At 41.9% G+C, this 19,778-nt stretch overlaps 2 protein-coding genes across 2 annotated transcripts in view; one reads left to right on the plus strand and one right to left on the minus strand.

The window, feature by feature from the left end:
* Positions 1-12: 12 nt before the first annotated feature.
* waca (WW domain containing adaptor with coiled-coil a) lies at positions 13-15,570 on the minus strand. Its single transcript, XM_060044996.1, has 8 exons — positions 15,309-15,570; positions 15,083-15,113; positions 14,131-14,323; positions 8,317-8,399; positions 5,959-6,074; positions 5,708-5,823; positions 3,253-3,513; positions 13-600 (listed from the first exon to the last, which is right to left on the minus strand). Exons 1-8 carry the CDS (start codon positions 15,347-15,349, stop codon positions 410-412), a joined length of 1,032 nt encoding a protein of 343 aa, XP_059900979.1. The 5' UTR covers positions 15,350-15,570; the 3' UTR covers positions 13-409.
* Positions 15,571-17,518: 1,948 nt separating this feature from the next.
* mpp7a (MAGUK p55 scaffold protein 7a) overlaps positions 17,519-19,778 on the plus strand; it is a 112,585-nt gene continuing 110,325 nt past the window's right edge. The window contains 1 exon segment of the mRNA XM_060045769.1: positions 17,519-17,818. The gene's annotated coding sequence lies outside the window, so the exon portion shown is untranslated.

A 19,778-nucleotide genomic window follows, 5' to 3' on the forward strand; every position in this document is an offset into this window, starting at 1 on the left:
GCTCATGAATGGCTTTAGATTAAACTTCAATCATAAAAGTGAGAAGGTAAAACACATGATATAATGGAAAGCGTAGAACAGAAGCAACAGCATTATGAAACACTGGATTTGTGTTAACATTACAAAGAAATTTGGAACATATTAGTGTCCTTGCATGCCATTTTTTGTAATGAAATATTGTGGTACCATTATATGAGAACATTTGTTGCCAAGTACCAGAGCCCTACTTGAATCATTGATCACAAAAAACAACAACCGTGCTCACGCACATCGGCGGTGACCACGCCAGCAACGAGCACATCAGCGTCGCACCGGTCCACATCAGCAAGGTGCATGTGTTGTGCACATCAACATAGTCAACCTCAACCACACACACAGCTCATCACTGATGCTAGAAACACTGGGCTTGTTAGTTTGCATCTAATGCAGTGCAACATAGAGCATGGGTTTGGTTTGATGTTGGGTTTGAGGCCTCACCTTGGCTGGAGAGCTGAGCAGCTTGTGAGAGGAGAGTAGTGATGTTGAACGCAGAGGGGCCTGCGGTGAGGATCTTGTGGAGCATTGACTGTAAAGATGCTTGAGTGACCGCAGCGGTGAGAACTGCAGCGGAGGAGACAAGGAGATGAGGGAAAAAATGAGTTTTTTGGTTTACACCATCAAAGGGAAATGTTAACCTCTGTATGCACAACTGAAATAAATACTAATTCTTATGGTGGATCAGGGAGATAATTCACACAATGAGTTTTTTACAGCATAGAAGAATGACATACATTTGGTGCAGAACATTAAAAAAAAGTAATCAAATACACAAAACACGGACAAGCTTGTTAATTGTTAACCATGGGGAAAAATAAATTTAACGTCGCAATAAAACTGTAGGCAGCCTTTAGTATACCCAACTGTTTAAAATAAAGCTGGGCCAAAGATTTCGAACAATGTCTTGCTATCTTGCTTGGTATGATATGAGCAACAGGAGGCATTTCCATTAATGTTTAGTATTAGACTTTCGACACGCCATAATCAATCCTTACAAACAGTGTCAGTCTATCCACCAGAGCCTCAAAATGATTAGGGAAACATTGGGAAGTTGATTCCATCAATTGCATATCAAGATCCCATACAATACTTTCATCAACCCTGTGTTCCAGGCAGACCGTCAGACTCACATTCTCTTTTACCTCCTCCTCTGATCCAGGTGGTAGGGAATACATCTAGGAGTACGTCGTCAACTGACCAATTCTCTAAAACGCGAACATGCTGGTGCAGTGGCATAAGTTCCTCTAAGCCCTGTAGTAGGTCAACTTAATACTACTTTGCTCTTTGGTTCTCCATTTGCTGAGTAAGGTAGAAGTCGAGGTAATGCCAGTTGCCCCGGGCTGTTGACCCAATTCATCAGAAAACTACAAGGCAGACCATGAACCTCACTGCATGGAGCATGAAACAGCAATGCAAAAAGATCAAAAGCTCATCCCTGACCTATTGTTAATACTACTAGAGAATCCATTTCAAATACTGCTGAGGAAGCAATTCCTCCTGAGCGTTTGGAATGTAATTTAAGGTCTCCTAACAAGTAGCAACGTGGCTAAGTTTCTACCAGACGACAAAATGGAATTGATAGGCAAATCCGAAGGGGAGGGATTGACATCCCTCCCTCTCCTCCCAAGAAACAACCCGTCTTCCGTGGATGGACCTTAAAGCGCGGTCTGACACTCAGGACTCTCAGAATCACTGCGCAATGTCTCCACCGCCCCCCTTTAAACCATGGTTTGGTCCACATCAAAGCAGAGCTCAGGGGTCCGTCTACACACACGCCCACAGACACCCATCGCTACCGGTGATCTGCAAGCAGTCACATTTCCACTCTGTATATCTCATGCACCTTGACACAGCTGCTGCCAAGCCATGAGATTGGCATTAGTTAAGACACAAACAGAGCAACACAACAAACAGGAGTCAGGGTTTGGCAGGGAGGACGACGAGCAGGAGATAATAATGGTCAGGAGAAAGGGACACTGCAGCAGTGGGTCTGGGCCAGACTCACGTCCCATCCAGCCCTCTCATCTGCCAGACGACTGTAATGACAGCCCCATCTGTCAGTCTAGTCACTCGTCCTCGCCTGACTTTATTGTTGTGTGGAGGGAGGCGGATTTAAGTGCAACACACAACTTAGGCTCCCTGACGTCACGAAAGCCGAAACAGTAACCACTTTGCATTTTGTCCGGTGAGAAGAGGAAAAATACAAATTGTAGTCACTGTCGCAGTGGCAGACGATCAACTAACTTGCAGACCAGCAGAACGACAGTTAAAAAAGGTGCCTGTGTGTATTTGTTCAATCTGTCTGAAGTCTTCTAGAATTACTCCAGACCCTCAAAAATATTTGGTTGCATTATGATACTCTTGTGTTGCCTTTGAGACTTATTAACAAATGCATCATGGTCATTAGTCCATAGCTGCACAGGTTTTTCATCGACTGAAGTTACACAGGTCTAGCTGAAGTACCTTATACAAGTACTTTGATTGTCAGTGTGTTCAAGGGGCTCAGCCAAACGAGTTGAACTCGACCCACATGCCCCCCTCCCCCTGAATTGACTGCTGCCTGCAATTCGTCAACAATACCACGTGAATGACTGAGTCTCCCTTCAGCATGCTGTGAGTCAATAAACAAACTATCCACAAATCGTGGGACTACACGTGCGGTGTGACTGCCAGCAGATGTTAAAATATTGGGGCCTTTGTCTTAGAGTGACCGAGGAACAATTGAAGGAATGAGCAAATGTGATCCAAGACATCTATGAGAAACAAAACTACATATCAAGTGCAGGGCTTCCAGTAGATTGAGAACAGCCATCAGTGGCTGAAGGAAAGACAACAGAAGCCTGCGTCAGGTCATGGAGATCATCCTGACACCGGCCCACATCCTGACACACATCCTGGCTTCAGCAGCCTATGATTGTCTGTGGGAAAAAGCTGCCAAACTGCTCCTGTGAGCAATGTTGTGCTCGTCGGCAAAAGCAAACTCAACGTAAGGGCTCAGGAGCAGGAAGACGAAGACCCAACACATACACAGCCCATTTCAACAATTCATTTGCAAGCTACCAACGAAACTCAGCTAATGGTATCGCACTAAAGCAATCCAGCAGCAGTCCTGAGCTGTGGTCAGGTGAACCGTTTGAGAGTAAGCCTAGGTCATCCCATGTGTCCTTCCATCCATCGTCCATCAAACCGCAAGGCTGTGCCCCAACACCCGCTCACCTTCGTTGATTTTGGCCATGTCCACGCTGGCGTTGTTGAGCTGCAGCGCCGTCTGAAGTGCGGGGAGGAGCTGGCGGAGCAGGCTGGGGTCCTGGAGCAGCGTGGTGGTGGGGGACTGGAGCACCGGGGACACGGGCACCGTGGTAGACGCCGAAGAGCCAGGGGGCCCGGACGACGACGACGAAGACGAGTTCAGGGCCCCGGACCCCGACGATGACTGGCCGGAGGGGGCCGTCGCGGGCTTCTCCGCATGGCTCGACTCTGCGAGAGGGGACATGACAGAGCAGGCTTGAGGACTGGGTCGCCGACAACCCACTAGTAGGGATGGGGATCATTGATATTTATTGATACCATTTGAGATACTACTTAAAGATCAGTCTTTATCAATACCACTATCGATACTTTTCTATTAATTGGTGGAAATACGAAGCGTTTTTAGTGATGAGGAAAATATTTAGGAAATGAATAATTGCATTTTAAATTAAATATGTAATTCTTAATAATTATTGACATCAGTAGTTTCAGTTATATAAACTAAAATGATTAGAGCACTATACAACTGTATTAGTAATACAGAAACATGAGTAATACTGTATTACACATGTTTCTCACCAAAAATCTAAATTGACTGTTTATGTTACATTTGAACGCATCATGATAACCTAACAAGTCGTTTTACTGAGCCAACCTCAACACATAATCACGCAGCACATCTGAAACTTTTACTTTTTAAGATAACTAGCTTGTATGCTGCTTATTACAACACAGATTTCACAATTGGCTTACTATTTTTAACTGACGGGACTAGCGACAAGGTCTGTGTGTGCGATTACCACTCGTAGTTTGAGTGGATGATTAAGACGGGCCCGTCTGTGGTGCGACAGGAGAAGACAGTCTTTTCAACTCGGAGACAGTCGAAGGCACTGCATTTGGTCTTTATTTGATGCACAATGCTAATGTGCTTGGCCATTGAGGTTGTGTTCCCCCCTTTACAATAAATGATTTTCGCCCTTTTCGCCCGTTCAGCCATCCTCGCGAGCAAAGTTAACCAGTGCCAGTGAAGTGCCAGACTTCACTTGTTGTACTTGTAATACCTGTTTGCTTAAGATTCCATTCAAAAACATTGGTGGACACGCTGCAGTGATTGGATTGATTTGGATCGTTAATGATTTTCGGGTTTTGAAAAAACTGGAACCGGGTTTCGATCCCCATCTCTACCCGCTAGTCAAACCCAAACATGGTCGACAGAATGTTTGCGAGTTAGTCTCTTTCCCCCTTCAAAATGTGCAAGGACCTGTTTGCCCAGGCAAATAAAGTGTTTCAACTCGCAGTCAAAACACTTCAGCTCTGACAGAATCAAATGTAAACGGCTGTCAAGCGCTCAATCACATATCAAGGAGCAGACATAGCATAGCACTAAGTACTGATGTACAAATGTCACAAAGTGACGGGAGCACTTTTAAAGCACACGCAATAGGGGTGGGCTTTCCAACAACGTTTCAGTGGTTAGGAAACCCTGCCTACTTCAACCTCCATGTCCCTTTTTCTCTTAAGCCATACCGCGTATTGTAAATCTGTGCACGCTTTATCTCTTCAGCTCAATTTGGAGGGAATAAAAACGGTGACCTGTGGATGGATTGAATTATTTCACTCTGTAAATTGTGATAATTGGAACTAAAGCAATGGCTTCAGTGTAAACCTCAGGCGGTTTAACGTGAGGATGATCAACAGTTGCACACTGCTTGTAGTCCACACGGACTGCCAACTAAGCAGTATTGAATAGACGACGAGAGGACGTAATTATGATACAAATCCAACTCCAAAGGCTGATATAACTCACACCAAAAAGCATCCTATTTCTAATACTGATATTGGTCACATATGCTATATCTCAACTATACTGGACAACAGAGACATTGAAAATCATGATAACAAAGTTCCACTGCCTCATCTGACACTATTAAAAAAAAACTCTTCATAAGTCAAAACAGCATGAAAAGGCATTGATTGAAACAATATCCCTGGTATATAAAGCAGGAATGCCCATAATGCAGAAATGCCCCACCAAAGACCATTCCAGGGCTCTAATTCCAGGGACCTTGAACCAAATGAATGCCCCCTATTAAATGAAATACTGCTACTGATGTGGTTTGACAGAATATGGCCCACAGGAACCGGGTTCAGTGAGTAAAGAGCAAGTCCTATTTTCTGTTTGAGAAAACGTGCACATCCAAGTGTTATTATACCTATTCACAAAGCAAGCCTTTGCTTATAACACAGCATTCGGTGTGAGGCCAAGCCATATTTAGTCTGTCTTTTGGTAAGCAGTTTGTAAGCATGCATCAGCTACACATCAGCTTAACAACACTCATCACCGACCAACCAATGAGCCGATGGGATTGCTCCAGTTCAGCAAAACAAAGGAATGATAAAAACACAACAAAGAGGAACTTACTAGCACCAGTAAAACCAGTGGCCGCCGAGGCCTGCATGGCCTCCCGCCTGTAGTCCCTGTCTTTGGGGAAAGTATTGACAACCGTAGTCTTCGAGGGCTCTTTTTGCCTCTGCTCTCTGTGGGACCGAGCACAAAACACAGTCTCATCAAAACAAGGGGAATATGTCCATGAATCCGGATTTAGTTTATTCACGACCTGGTCGTTGACTTTGGCCATGATGAACCGAGTCCTGTAACAGAAACACAGTTACCTCTCCAGCCAGTCTTTGGGCTTCTCCCACTGGGACACCTCTGTCCTGCAGTTGTAGTAGTACTTCTTCCCAGAGGAGCTGATGTGTTCGGACCAGTCATCCCCGGGCTCATAAGGCTGTTGGAAAACAAACAAACGTTTAATCAAAGCGGGGCCTTTCAGTTCAAGCTGTGATCAACAAGCTGAAGCAGCGGAGAGGAGCGTATGAATGCAATGGTTGCCCGCGTGCATGCAGACGAGTGCGTGTGTGTACACACGCACGCTGGAGGAAAGGCTTCTGATGCAAGAGTTTGCAATTCGAGATGCGAGAGAGATATCCAATAGAAAGGCTACCATCCTATCGGATTCTAAAATTTCACTGTTACTAGGGAATGTTTTTTGACAGGCAAAGTCACCAAATGATTCAAAGGACATTTTCCCATGCAAGCTTCAAACCTAGTTTTAAACAAAGGTTTTAAATATTTCAATGTTAGAGTCACCAATGTCAAAGCTCGGACACCTTATTGGATGTTAAACATTTACAAGAGTGAGGTTGATGCATAATGATCACTTTATCATCTTTTATCCATTGTTTCCCACAGCCGTCTAAAGGTGAGGCGGTGTCCCACTGCTAAATGACCGCCACATGAAAGAGTGGAAGAAACCTTTCCCCATATTATGACAATATGTGCCACTGTTCATTCAAATTTTAAGAAACAGCCTACTGTTAGACTTTTATACACTATAACTATAATAATTTGCCAATAGAATGCACCGCAATTAATTAACACATGCAATCAAACAGAGCTCCGTACTGTCTGATTACTCACGGTAAATCACATCCGATCATAACAAAAACCCCAGCGTTGGAGAATAGAAGCGGTTCACTTTCATCAAATTTAAAATACATGTGAATGATGCGTTTCATAGTATAGAACCACAACACAAATTCACAAAGAAAAGACACACGTCTTTAAAGCGCACAAGGTCTTCAATAAGTGCTCCACAATAAACGTTCCAGCGCAGGGAGCAAAGAGACAGACTCAGTGGTCCAAGTCACCACGGGTCTAGCGCTGTCAACAGCTGGATCCTGAGCGCTAACGCCCCTCTTTCTGCCCCGCTTCATTATTGGGCAATTCCTTTTCTAGTTGACTGCATGTGCTTGTAGGAGACAATAATAATAAGTAAAACAGAAATAATAATTTCTGACCAATCAGGGCCCCTCTTCCCTGATTGTCTCATGTTATCCATCTTGCCTGTCAATCACATATAGCTAAGCTCCCCCCGAGGTATGTGAATGTAAAACCAATCAATGACAGCACTGGGGGAGGGGTTTTCGGAGATGGTCATTATCAAAACATTGGTCTCTTCTCTTTCGAACTCTTAAACCTTGCCTAAAGCAGCCTCTATAAGCTGTTGGATTTAAATTTAGTTTATTTAGTTATCATAATGCATGCGGTATACATTTATTAAACCAACAATGGTTTGACTGAGAATTGACTGAAGTTGACTCTTTATACTTTTCCAGTTTTAGGGGCCTCTTTTTCTGGAACCCCCAACCACACTTTTGTCTGGGAAACCTCGTTATGTCTAGGTGTGTATTGCAACTTCTAGGGGAGAGAAGCACACCTTCCTAACAAGCAAGTTACAGGGCTTAAACTAATCATTACTACGAACATGGACCGTCCAAAACGTATGGATCTCATTGATTAGTTAGACAATCATTTACAACTCTAGGTGTACTGTTCTGAAGCGTAGTTCTGTAGAACATTGACCCACAATGAAGAAATGAAATGAATAATCTATAAAGAGAGTGAATCTCTGAGGCTGGTACCTCGAAAAGCCTCACACCTTCCAATTGGAAGACTAATCCAATTGCCAAAACGCTTACCCAACCCACAATTGGTGCACATACAAGTCTTGTTGTTCGGTTGTTAAACAAATACAATTAGCAGCAGTTCACTGACAGCCGTTGTGTCTAATGAGGTTAACATTTTCTCTTTTTTTTTTTTAAAGTGCTTTCTAATACATTTGGAAAATGGTGCTTCAGTTTGGAATTAAATGTTAAGACACACAATTAGAACAAAGTAAGAAGCTAACAGAAACGATTGAATGTTTTAGATGTTAATACCCTGATATACCGTTACACTCCAGTGCTTACAGAGGGCAGAAATGACAGCCATAAATACTTTATCCCATCACTGCCTCAAATGATGTTGAGATATAAATCCTTGTCCCAAACTCCAAGCTCCCAAAATTCACCCAAAGAAGAAGAGGATTAAAATCAAACAGTGATTTTGAAAACAAAAAGGAGATGGGCTATGAGCGATTTGACCCCATGCCGAGTACTGCCATAAAGAGACTTTAGATGAGCACTTACTGTGTCTGATGTCTTGCTGGGATTAGAATGGTTGGAGTTGTGCAGAGAGCTGTGGTTGTTTTCTTGTGGAGAAAAACTGGTCCCTGGTAGAAAGCACAAAGGACAAACACCAACCCGTCAAATAAAATAAAAGACCCTCTAAAATAATTAAATGTTGTATAGATACAGGGAGGACAAGTGCTTAAACCTTTTTCGTGCTATGTGAATCAGAACGCATATTAATGATTCCATCAGCGCAGAAATAAGAGATGAGTCATAGCAGTAGCCAAGACATCGGAAGTACAATTACCATTTCACTCAGAATGGTACCATTCTACATACCACATCTGCCTCTTAGCCTGGCATTGCGAGACGAATTGCAAAATGCGATTAGTCTGGACCCCCTCTGGACAATTGGATAGTCCTACAACCAATCATAGCAACCAAACAGGTGATGCAGCACTGAGCGATTAAAGAAACACATATTTCTTCTCCACAAAAGCTTTTAAGTGCAATCGCATATTCTTCTATTAGTGATAATATACCGTCCAGTTCGTTTAACAATGTCTCGTTAGCGGATTCAGCAGACCACATCAGCCATCTGATGCGGGGCCCTCCTCTGCCCCGTCATCTTACTAAAGACGCCTCGTATTAGATTAATGATGTGATTGGTTGGTCCATGTCCTTCCTGGAAGAAATCTTTTTGAATGGGAGGGGAGTCAGACCTTATCTGCAGAGCAAATTAAACATGAGCTTCCGAGATTCGTCTAGTTACAAGGGTATCTGCCTCTTGGGTTCAGAAGTACCCACTCCAACCACACAGTAAAACGGTGCGTTATTGTAATGCAAGCTTTGTTCTGGGAAATCTTGCAATATTCCTGTTAGTCTCGAATCAAAAAGATGGGCTAATCTGCATGAGGTTAAGGTTAGCGGACCAATCACAGCCCTTGCTGCCACCCAAAAATTTTTGGGAGGCGCATGTCAGTCCCTAGCGTTGACTGCAAGGATGTAATTGGTGCGTAAACCCCCTTGCGTTGCGTCGACATGCAACCATAACTAAGCCTCTAGGCCACACCAGCTCCCCTGTCCAAACGGAAAGAGAACTAAAATGCAAGTAGTAAATGTATGTCAGAAAACAATATCAACCAAATACAACTCAAAATAATGCCAGTGGACAGGCAGCGCTGCCCACATTTGCTGTTGTCCAATGCCGTTATGTACATTTGCACATTTTGTGCGTTGCAAAATGCCAGCCACCAAACGACCTGCAGGAAACACCGTCGGACTGACTACCCAGGTAGGTTCTGCTTTCATTCATCAACTTATCTTCTGGCGCTGTATTTATTTTTGACCCCCTCATAAATCGACATCACAGGCAAACATCTTACGATAAAGTAGTACCGTTTTTGGGTTGTCCTTGGAAAGCATACTTTACACATTAAAATAATCCTTGGGCCGGAGTCTAGTGGTTAGAATGCTTCGAATCCCAAAGGTTCAATTTAATAACAGTTTAATAACTGAAGCTAGCAGTCAAGGTAGGCATCCTTAAGCAAGATGCCTAACATGCTCATTAAGGACATCCATCCGTGATAGGATGGAGCTCTGTAATCCCAAAAGGAAAATAAATTCACTGCATGTGGCTTTAAATAATAGTGTGCTAAATTACAACAAAAAAGAAAAACTGTTCTGGACCCTGACACATTTCCATGAATAAGGATTGTTTGGCTATATAGTATTAAAATCGATGTAACCAGAATCAAAGCAGCTCAGCCATGCAATAAATCGATGTCGGGGATTTGAGGAGACCGTACACAGTATTATGAGCTCAGCGGTCCGAGAGATGTAAACACTGTAACGTTCAGCATCATAAATCTCCACTAATAACAGCCAGGTACAGAAGTGTATTCTCATTCATTGATTTCCTAATCCAGCAAACATACCAAGGAAACTAATAAAGTTTGAGTTAAATGATTAGTGGTATGAGGCTTTTGTGGGAGCACACTATTTACACATATTGCCATACCACTTCCAACAAAGTGGTTTAGAGCAATTGTTGATCAAAAGGGAAACACAGTGAAGCCCAGCCTAGTGGCAGAGTCAGCAGATACTGGCTTACTAAGGCGCGCACACACACACACAGTGATTTTTGCAAATTTTTTAAATATTGACCATGCTTAATGGAAGCAGGATTATTACCTAATTTTTCACTTTATTTTGTTTTGACACAGTTGAAGATTTTATTTAAAGTCACATTTGTCTTGTTATCTTTATTGTTGTTGTTGATCCGAAAATGAACCGACCCGTGACTCAAAAACCGTGACCCGATCCGAACCGTGAGCTTTGTGATCCGTTGCACCCCTAGCTAGAACCGAGCGAAAAGACTACAACCAACCTCCCTTGCAATGAGCAATGAGTCTTCTAACCGAAATCAATGGATTTACAAAATGCCAAATAAAACACGACAGAAACTGTTTTTTGCTACCATGCTTGATGAAAAAGAAAGAAGATGAGGATGTCTGCATTGCCTTGGGAGAGTGTACTCTAAACTGTCCCCAGGCAATTCAGACATCCTGAATTGTAAATCCAGGGTTAGGGATTATTTACTATTCATTTTAAAAAGAAGGAATAATGCCTCGGATTGCAATTTTTTTTAAATATTGACTATGCTTAGAGGAAGCAGGATTATTACCTAATTTTTCACTTTATTTAGTTTTTACACATTTGAAGATTTTATTTAAAGTCACATTTGTCTTGTTATCTTTATTGTTGTTGATCCGAAAATGATCCGACCCGTGACTCAAAAACCGTGAGTTTTGTGATCCGTTGCAACACACACACACACACACACACACACACACACACACACACACACACACACACACACACACACACACACACACACACACACACACACACACACACACACACACACACACACACACACACACACACACACACACACACACACACAAACAGTTTTCACATATTATAGATCTTACCAGTACTGTGTACCAATTTCAGTGAAGGCTTTTCACTATAAATGAGCATGAGAAGTATCCCATGACAATATCCTATCGTTGCATGAATATTCTACAGCAAAGACAGCAGGAACACAGCGAGTAAGATGAGGTCTCGGCCCTCAAGAAACAAACAGATGTAATCATGATTACAATGTTACTCTGAAGTATCTGAAGACTGATGACTTGGCATAGAGGCATGTTGTCATTGCTTGTAAAACATGTTTCACCACAAGAACTTGTCTTAAGTCCTGTGCCAGAGTATTTGTGCGACGGATGCATAACAGACGTCATTAGTGCTGCGATACAGCTACAAAACACAAGAGAAGCAGCATTCCTCTGTTCGAAAGGGATTCCAAATATAAATTATATATGTGATCACATCATAGCTTAATTTACCAATTTCTTCATTAACCAAGTCCCTTACACCCAGAGCTGGTCTAAATAGCTAGTCAGGCTTTGGAATAGCCATTTCATTTTCCAAACCGATAACCTAATAACGCTTTGTCAAACACATGCTGAAACACTGGGGTCAGGCCAAACATACTGAGGTTGTATTTTGGTTAGATTATCAGAAAACTATGGATTTCCCATTTTATACAGGCCTCGAAAAAACTAGGTACACAGCATATTTCAAATTGATTATATGCTTCCGCCATATGTATCCCAAAAGCACATGACTGCTTTTGAATGTAGATTAATTTACAGATGGCAGATTGAAATCTCGGACGGAAACCATATGAATAATTCAAAAGTTTGACTATGTAACTAACGTATGAGTATTGACTGTGTTTAACAGGTTCAGATTACTGTTGGATCACTAAGAACAGTCTTATGGCACGGTTCGCAAAGGTGCGGTACGGATTGCGTTTCCACCTCCAAAAGTGGGCGTGACCCGGACTGAGCCGTACTCGTTTTACCCTCGTCTTCAGTACTCCTCCGTTGGAGTACTGAGACGCCTGAAAGGGTGCCGGAAAATTCGAGCTACACACCCCCTCCGTTGATTAGTCGACAGAATCGTCCCTTCCGGGCGACGTGGGGATAAAAACAAACAAAACTCTAGCCTCCTTGATTAACTGCCATATGAAAAGCATAAAGGCCAGGAACTTTTGCTGGACGACTTCCATGGTAGCTCTTGGTTTAATGTGTCGTGGTCAACTTTTCCATTGTTTTTATTGAGCAGGCTACACTGTGTCACGCGGCTATGATGTAAAGTAGCTGCCGCGGCGATCGACATCCGACATATCTGAGCATCACATAATGTAGGCCCACAGTTAATATAGAGGCTGGCATACAACTGTCATCATCAGAGGCATTAATGGATGTGATGGTGGACATCACAATTAGGCAACAAGCTATGCCAAGTGCTCTGCTTAGCTGAGACAATCAAGTGAGATGTGATTTTATCATAAACCCTGTTATAGGAACTTGTCATTGCAAAGCGAACCAGCTCTACCTTGCCGTGTTGCTTCGATCACATGTTATGAAATGCAGACCAATCGAAGCTGATTCATGGCATCGCAGGAAAACTAACAATTCTAAACAACAGTGATTTACTCAAAATTGGACCAGGTCCAGGACCAAATCAACAGGTCCCACCAATCATAATGCCAGTAGGGCCTAAACTTATTTGACAGTAAGACTTAATTTGTTCTCCCACAATTGCCAAGCAAATCAGGAATCAATAAGTCCCACAGACCGTGGAAACACACCAGTTTAATTGTAGTTATTGGTTGCTGCAATGCAAACTATGTGCATTATGTTCAATGTTAAATAATTAGGAGAGCACAATGCACATCTTAAATAATTAGGGCTCAGTGTAGTTTATGAACATGAGGCCACTAGCCCAAGTTCGCTGAATTTTGACCTTTGCTTGTGAATCTGTCAAGCCAATCTGTCAAAAGGCATAAATTACCAGCTAAACGTGTCTGCTTCCTATGCTAAAACCTACAAATAGCTACAAAAACACACCTCTACTATGCGTCACTTTTAAATTTGACAGCTTCGAGCTAAGCTGTCAAACAAAAACCTTTAACATTAAAATGCCAGCAACAGCCACCATTAGCAAGAAAACTGGAGATTTATGATACAAAAGAGTTTCTTGGTGATGAAAGAAGATTGCAAGCATGCCTGGTCCAAGCCGAGGTAGTCAATGCACTGCTCATATACTGCTCTCATCGAAAGGACCGAATTGCTTCTTTCATGTTGTTTACATTACACAACTGGCTGTCAAAAGGCATGCTTGGTACTGTTTAGGAAACCTTTGCTTCCCTAAACAAGCAAAAAGTAAAGACGTTGAATAATATATGCCAGGCATGTTAAATGATTAAAGGAAAAACCCAGGAAAATACTATGTTATTGTCGTTTAGTGAATTTTTCCTTTGTTTTCTATGAAAATATTTTGGATGGATGATTAAAGCAGGTATAATGTACTCATCCAAGTATAGCACATCAACCGTTCTTTAGCATTATTACAAGTCAAATGTTTGAGCAGTCTGATTTATTTTCCAAATTAAAGCTTTTCAAAACCATTACTCAAGCGCAGTGTCCAACCAAGATATTAAAAACAAATATCAAACCAGAAAACACATGCACTTCAAAGACCTCCAGCAACCCATAAGATATTTTATTTTCTTATAGATGTCATGTAATCAGGAAACACTAAAGGAAATCTTCTGAATGAAGAAATCAGCTAACATCATCTTACTGAAAATGTAATTTTAGTGATACTTTTAACGTATTCCTGCTTGCGATCACTAGCGGTTGTTATTGTCGTTCTGTGGCTGCATGAATAATCAGTGGCTCGCATTTTTCTCACCTCCATCCCGGTCTCTGCCGCGGTGCGTGTGGACAGCCTTCGCTCTGCTGTGGCCAGTGGTGTCGATGTGTTTGTTTTCAGGGCTGTCTGAGCGCCTGAGCATTTTGCAGGGGGGAGTGATGTCGGCGGTGTCTCGCATCTTCTCATGGCGGTGGTCCCCCCCTGGATGGCGCTTGGATGGGTATTTGAGAGTCTGCAAACAAAAATTGAATACCCCACTTGAATCTTATGTGTCACTGAGATGTCACCATATTATTGTAATCAGGAGCCACTGTGTGGAATTCTAAGCATCTGGCAAAAGTTTGTGCTGTGAGCTTAACAACACAATATCATAGGACACTGTTTTAATATGGTTCTATGTGTTGACAGTGAACTAGGCACATATTAACGATGCTGCTTACGGCGAACTTAGAGGGGGGGCTAACTGGTACTTGGGTACATGATGGATAAGTGAAATGCTGATATTTTGGAGCCAATCAGCCCAGTTTAATTAGGTCAGACAGATGCATTATGATTGGCAATTCTGCCTTTACCAAAAAATATTTATTAAAATAATACTAAATAATTTCTTACTCAACAATATATTAGATGATTCGTTGTTTGATATTCGCTGTTCTTACGATAGATTGCGTATAGGCCCAATCGGTCCGGCTAACAGGCAAGCTAATGTTAACAGGCTGACGTTAGCTTAAAGCTTCAATAAAACTAGTCAATATCATTTTCAAAAGCTTTGGATTCGACGGATAGCGGCGTTTGCATTGTCTTATTCTGCTCATCATTATTGAAAAGCAGACATATCAGCACGACAGAGGTTCACGTGAAGCCAAACGAGCTACTTTTCGGTGTATTTTCCGCACTGTCTGGGGCCTGTGGTGCTCTCTGGAAGCCTGAACTAGAGTGTCCATTTTAATCTTGTTTGTGCTAGCTGTTGAGCTAGGGAGCTAACAAGTACCTGATAGGGCTGGGAATCTCTTCGGTCGCACCTGCAAATACAAATAAAATGGTTATTGATACTGGCGAAAACATAATTTATGACACACTAGGTAAAAGTCAGGTAAACAGCCAAATGTTCAAGTTTCAAGACACTTATTTTGGTTTAAATAAAAATGGCGGATTGTCAAAGCGCATCTACGAGGAAAAGGAAAATCTGTAATAAGTCGTAATAAAAACATGTTTACCCATCGCCGAGTCTCGGTTGTTTCCCTGCATACATTACCATCAATGCCGTGTTAGTGTGTTTGGAGTGGGATGTGAAAGATTGGCAAAGGTACTATGTTTTCGTGTGGTTTCAGTCACCAGCAATCGCCAATGATTTCAGCCGAGCTGTGTGTATTTCAACGCACTCAGCTTCGCTAGTCGGAAGAGCGCCCTAACTCAGTCCATCTCCCACCCGCACCGACTACCCTTCTCTCGGTACCGAGCCGTGAAGCTGGAGCTGCATCTTGGGTTGCCAGGGAAGGAAACCAATAACAATATGCAATAACACTATTTATGCACTTTAGAGGGTTTATGTATTTACTTTGATTCGAATTGGATTTCAAATATATTTTCTTTAAAGATTAACCAGTACACTTCCACTCCTTATTAAATATATTAGAGACGTGAATCTATCTCCAAATGCAACACATATGCTATACATTTGTTTGAATTTTACATGTAAATTATCAAAGCCATTAAAAATGTGATGCTTGGATAATTCTACTATTTACGTTTAAATTTAGGCGGGGTGGATTTTTGTATTATTTAATTTAGCAATCATACCAGACTATGATTTCTGAAATTACGTATTTTTCTTGTCCTGGCAACCTTTATCTGCAATTCTCCATTCACTTGTCCGACAGCAACAGTCGGAGCGTGATCAAATGTAATTGCAATTGACTATAAAAAAACACATGGTTACTTCGATCATATTTTTTAATTGACTGCATCATATACTTCACAACAAAACGATACGATAAATTCAAGTTTATATCTGATCATCATAACAACAACAACAACATGCCCATGATACTTCATAACTTAATCTCTTGCGACACCTGGTGGTGATACTTTATTATCACCAATCTGAGATCTGATAATTAGCCCCCTGTCTATCAATGCATTATATTCTAATAGATCCCCTTATAACCAAAGTTCATAGACGTACATACAATTCACTGTTGTGAACGCTAACAGACATGCGTTTAAGAATGATTAATAGGAGTAAAAATAAAATAGAAAGAAATGGCAAAGTAGACTAGCAGCACGAAGAAAGGAGGTAAGCAGGCAGCGAAAGAGCCAGTACAACCATCTCCACCGGTGACAACGTATATCATACAGTAACCAGATATTTCGTATTGTTCTATGTATATTTGAATACACTAGATTGCAAAAATATCACGGCAACTTCAACACATATAATCAAAACAAAGTTTGTGTGTGTTGGTTTGAGTGTGTGCATTTTTGTTTAGATTTCCCAATGAATAGATTAGAAGGCCCATAGCCCAACATTGAAGTGCATCGTTTTCGAATGCTGAATCGCAACCTCTTTTGTCCACAAATCAAGGCCAATCATCATGAAACAAAATAACCAAAACCCCTTTCCTGCCCTGTGACCTAGTAGCTTGTTGAAGCCATACCTTATTATAAATTCATGTTCAAGAATATCAATGCTGGAACTGCAAGTCAAATATTTCTCCATTCAGAACGTTACATACAAAAATGTTTCGGGGCTACATTACATTTATTTAATATCTTAGGTGTTTTCTCAAGCCGCTAGTTTTGAGTAATATTATATTCCTAATTAATTTACAAATGGCAGATCATTTTCTTAAAAATGTCCTGCTGTAGGGTTTCTTATACCATTCAGATTGGTTGCATCAATTACGACACAATTTGCATCTTCCTCGTTATTTTGTTTATCCTCTTCCTAACCGGTAGGGGAAGGTATTGAACCATTTTGCTACAAACAACGTAACTGAACTCACCTGTTCAACGCAACTGAATGCACAAGCCGAAAGAAATTCGAGCTGTGTTCGTTTATTTACAGTCTACCATGTTTGATAACGTTTAGATTGTGGTTGTTCTGTCTTATATCAATTCACAATAATTTGTACTAATATGATAGCTTCCAAGATTTTGCATACATTGGTTATATTAATTTGTTTAAACTTTAAATGCACCACGATAATATTCGTCAAAATAAATTGCCGTGTGTGTTTTATAATCAACATTTAGGCACAAGTTTGGTCATGCAGAGAAAGACTTCCTTCTTGCAAACATAATATGATTGACTATTCAAAGAGCCAATAGAATTACTTAGTAACGCCTTCAAAAATAAATTGACCAATGACAGTAACGCCTGGAAGCTTACGTTGGGACGCCCCCCGGCACTGATCCCAGAGCCGCTTTCTACTTTCTTGTAACCAACCACTACCATTGTATTGTGGTGAAAACCTGATCTCCAAACAGCGTTTGTATGGATGACTATATCTCCCGTATTATGGTACGGACAGGCGTTTCGTTTTGAAAGGTACTGTTCACTAGATAGACAGAAAGCGTTGCTATTGACTGAGCAACAGTTAATAACAAATCACGGCCTCTAAGTAAAGTATTAACTTGATAAGGACGGGTTTCCCACAAAAAAGGAATCGTTTAAGTGAATTCCTGACCGACAAGAGGCTATTCCGCACCAACGCCCGAAGCGATAGTGAGTACCAACGCTGTCTTCACTAAAGTTACATCCAGTTCAATGTTCCGATGGGAAGGTGGCATTTAGCTACCTCCCATAGTAGGCCTATACCGTTTTTATGGATAACGGGAACAATATGCTAATAGTCATTTTAACGCCCTCGTTAAACTGAAAAAAGTGACCTCTGCTGACCGCACAGTCGAATAATCAAATAGACCAGAAAGTGCTGTAGCCTAATTCAAAGATAAGGGAACAACGCCAACGACGTTTAAAACAAGTCCAATACTTCCCTATTAAACTTTAATATAGCATACACATAAATCCAGTCACACGCACATCATTGCAAACACGGCTACATCTTTCAAAGTTTCGACAAATGACGTATTTATTTAACTTCGAAAATATGACTGTGTGTGTCTATGTCTGTGTGTGTGTGTGCGTGTGCATGTGCGTGCATGAAATGTAATGTGCAATGTTTGCTGTCGCCAGTCACATGTTTAAGACCTGTTTGTTCTTTGTCAATCAGTTGTGTGCTCTATGGGGCACTGTACCTGGTCGTTTACCTGTGAATGCAATCCAATGGGTGCATTTGGACTGCATTCACCTTTTAGGGAGGTGGCCACTATGTATAAATATGATGTTTGGTACATAAAACAAGTTTTGTCTTTGACAAAATACTTTTTGACCTAACTTTTTGGATTTTCAGATTGTCTCACTGCAATCAATATCTGATTGATAATGCTGTCGCGGTGCTTTTATAAATGGCATGCAGCTCTTTGATATGATTGATATGTACAGTTTCAGTTTCATTTTGCCGAGTGTCTGTTGTGCTCTGGTTTTGTGTGAGTGAGTGTGTGAGATGGAGAGAGAGAGTGATGGGATGACCTCTTAAGCACCTTGTCTCTAGGCGGCGAGGAACATTGCTACAGGGTAACCTGGTGCCAGTGAAGTCTCAATACTGCTGCTCCTTTCTTTCTTTTTCTGCCATCTCCCCAGGGGTATCCTAGTTTGTCCTTACTACACGTACACTAGAGGAAAATGGCGGCCTATCTCTTGCGTTCAAAACAGACATTGAGTCTCTCTCCCTTTTGGGAATTGGTATTGTATGTGAAATGAGTGTTGCTCATTACTAGTGTGGCTTGGCTTGTACCAATGTTGGCTCTGACGGCGAAGACAGCTGCAAGCCAATAAGCCCAATAGCCGAAATAACAATGAGACCAGATCAAGCGAAAGGTAAAGAAAAAAAAGTTTTATTTCCGGCAGGGTCTCTTTCCCAAATGTTTTTTGACATTTTTAATAATAATCTGAGCAGTGGCAAAAAAAAAGCACTTTCAGAGGAGGTACATTGGCAGGGCGCTAATATGGTCCTAATGGTTAAAATTCACATCTGCAATGGTTGAAGCATTTTTCGCTTAGTACTATTTTTTTTTTGCTCTGCATGGGTCACTTTCACCCAAAATGATGTGATATAGGGTCCAGGTTGAAAATCCCTGAAGTTATCGTTTAATTTCAAACATAATTTGTGTTGCATTTTTGCAAGTAGGTTTATCACCAGACCATTCACCGATCACCGTTCCTGGGGAGGGCCCTGAGGTGTGGAGGTGCTTACTATGGCCTGTTTAGTCGTCCCGACAGGTGTCGTGAAGCTGCAGCCCTGCATAGCAGACATTCCTGAAGCTTTGTTTCTCGAGCAGTGGGTCAGCTTGTGGGGGTGGGAAGGAGCGGGCGGCGCGGGGGGGGGGGGGGGGTGTCTGGGAACGGGGGGATGGTATGCCGCGGCTGAACTCCCAGAATTAATTTGAGCAACCTGCTGACGGAGACAAAGTTCTTCCTGTTGTGCGAGCAGCTTGACTCTTGTCTCGGGGACGAAGGCTATTGGCAAACAAGACGGGTGTTGTGGCCCTCAGACAATGTATGGCATTGGCACCCATTATGGGAGGTCATGATTAGTTTATTTAATATGTCGGTGCCAGGCTAC

This window comes from Gadus macrocephalus, chromosome 23 (genome assembly GCF_031168955.1).
Source record: "Gadus macrocephalus chromosome 23, ASM3116895v1".
NCBI classification, from domain to species: Eukaryota; Metazoa; Chordata; class Actinopteri; order Gadiformes; family Gadidae; genus Gadus; species Gadus macrocephalus.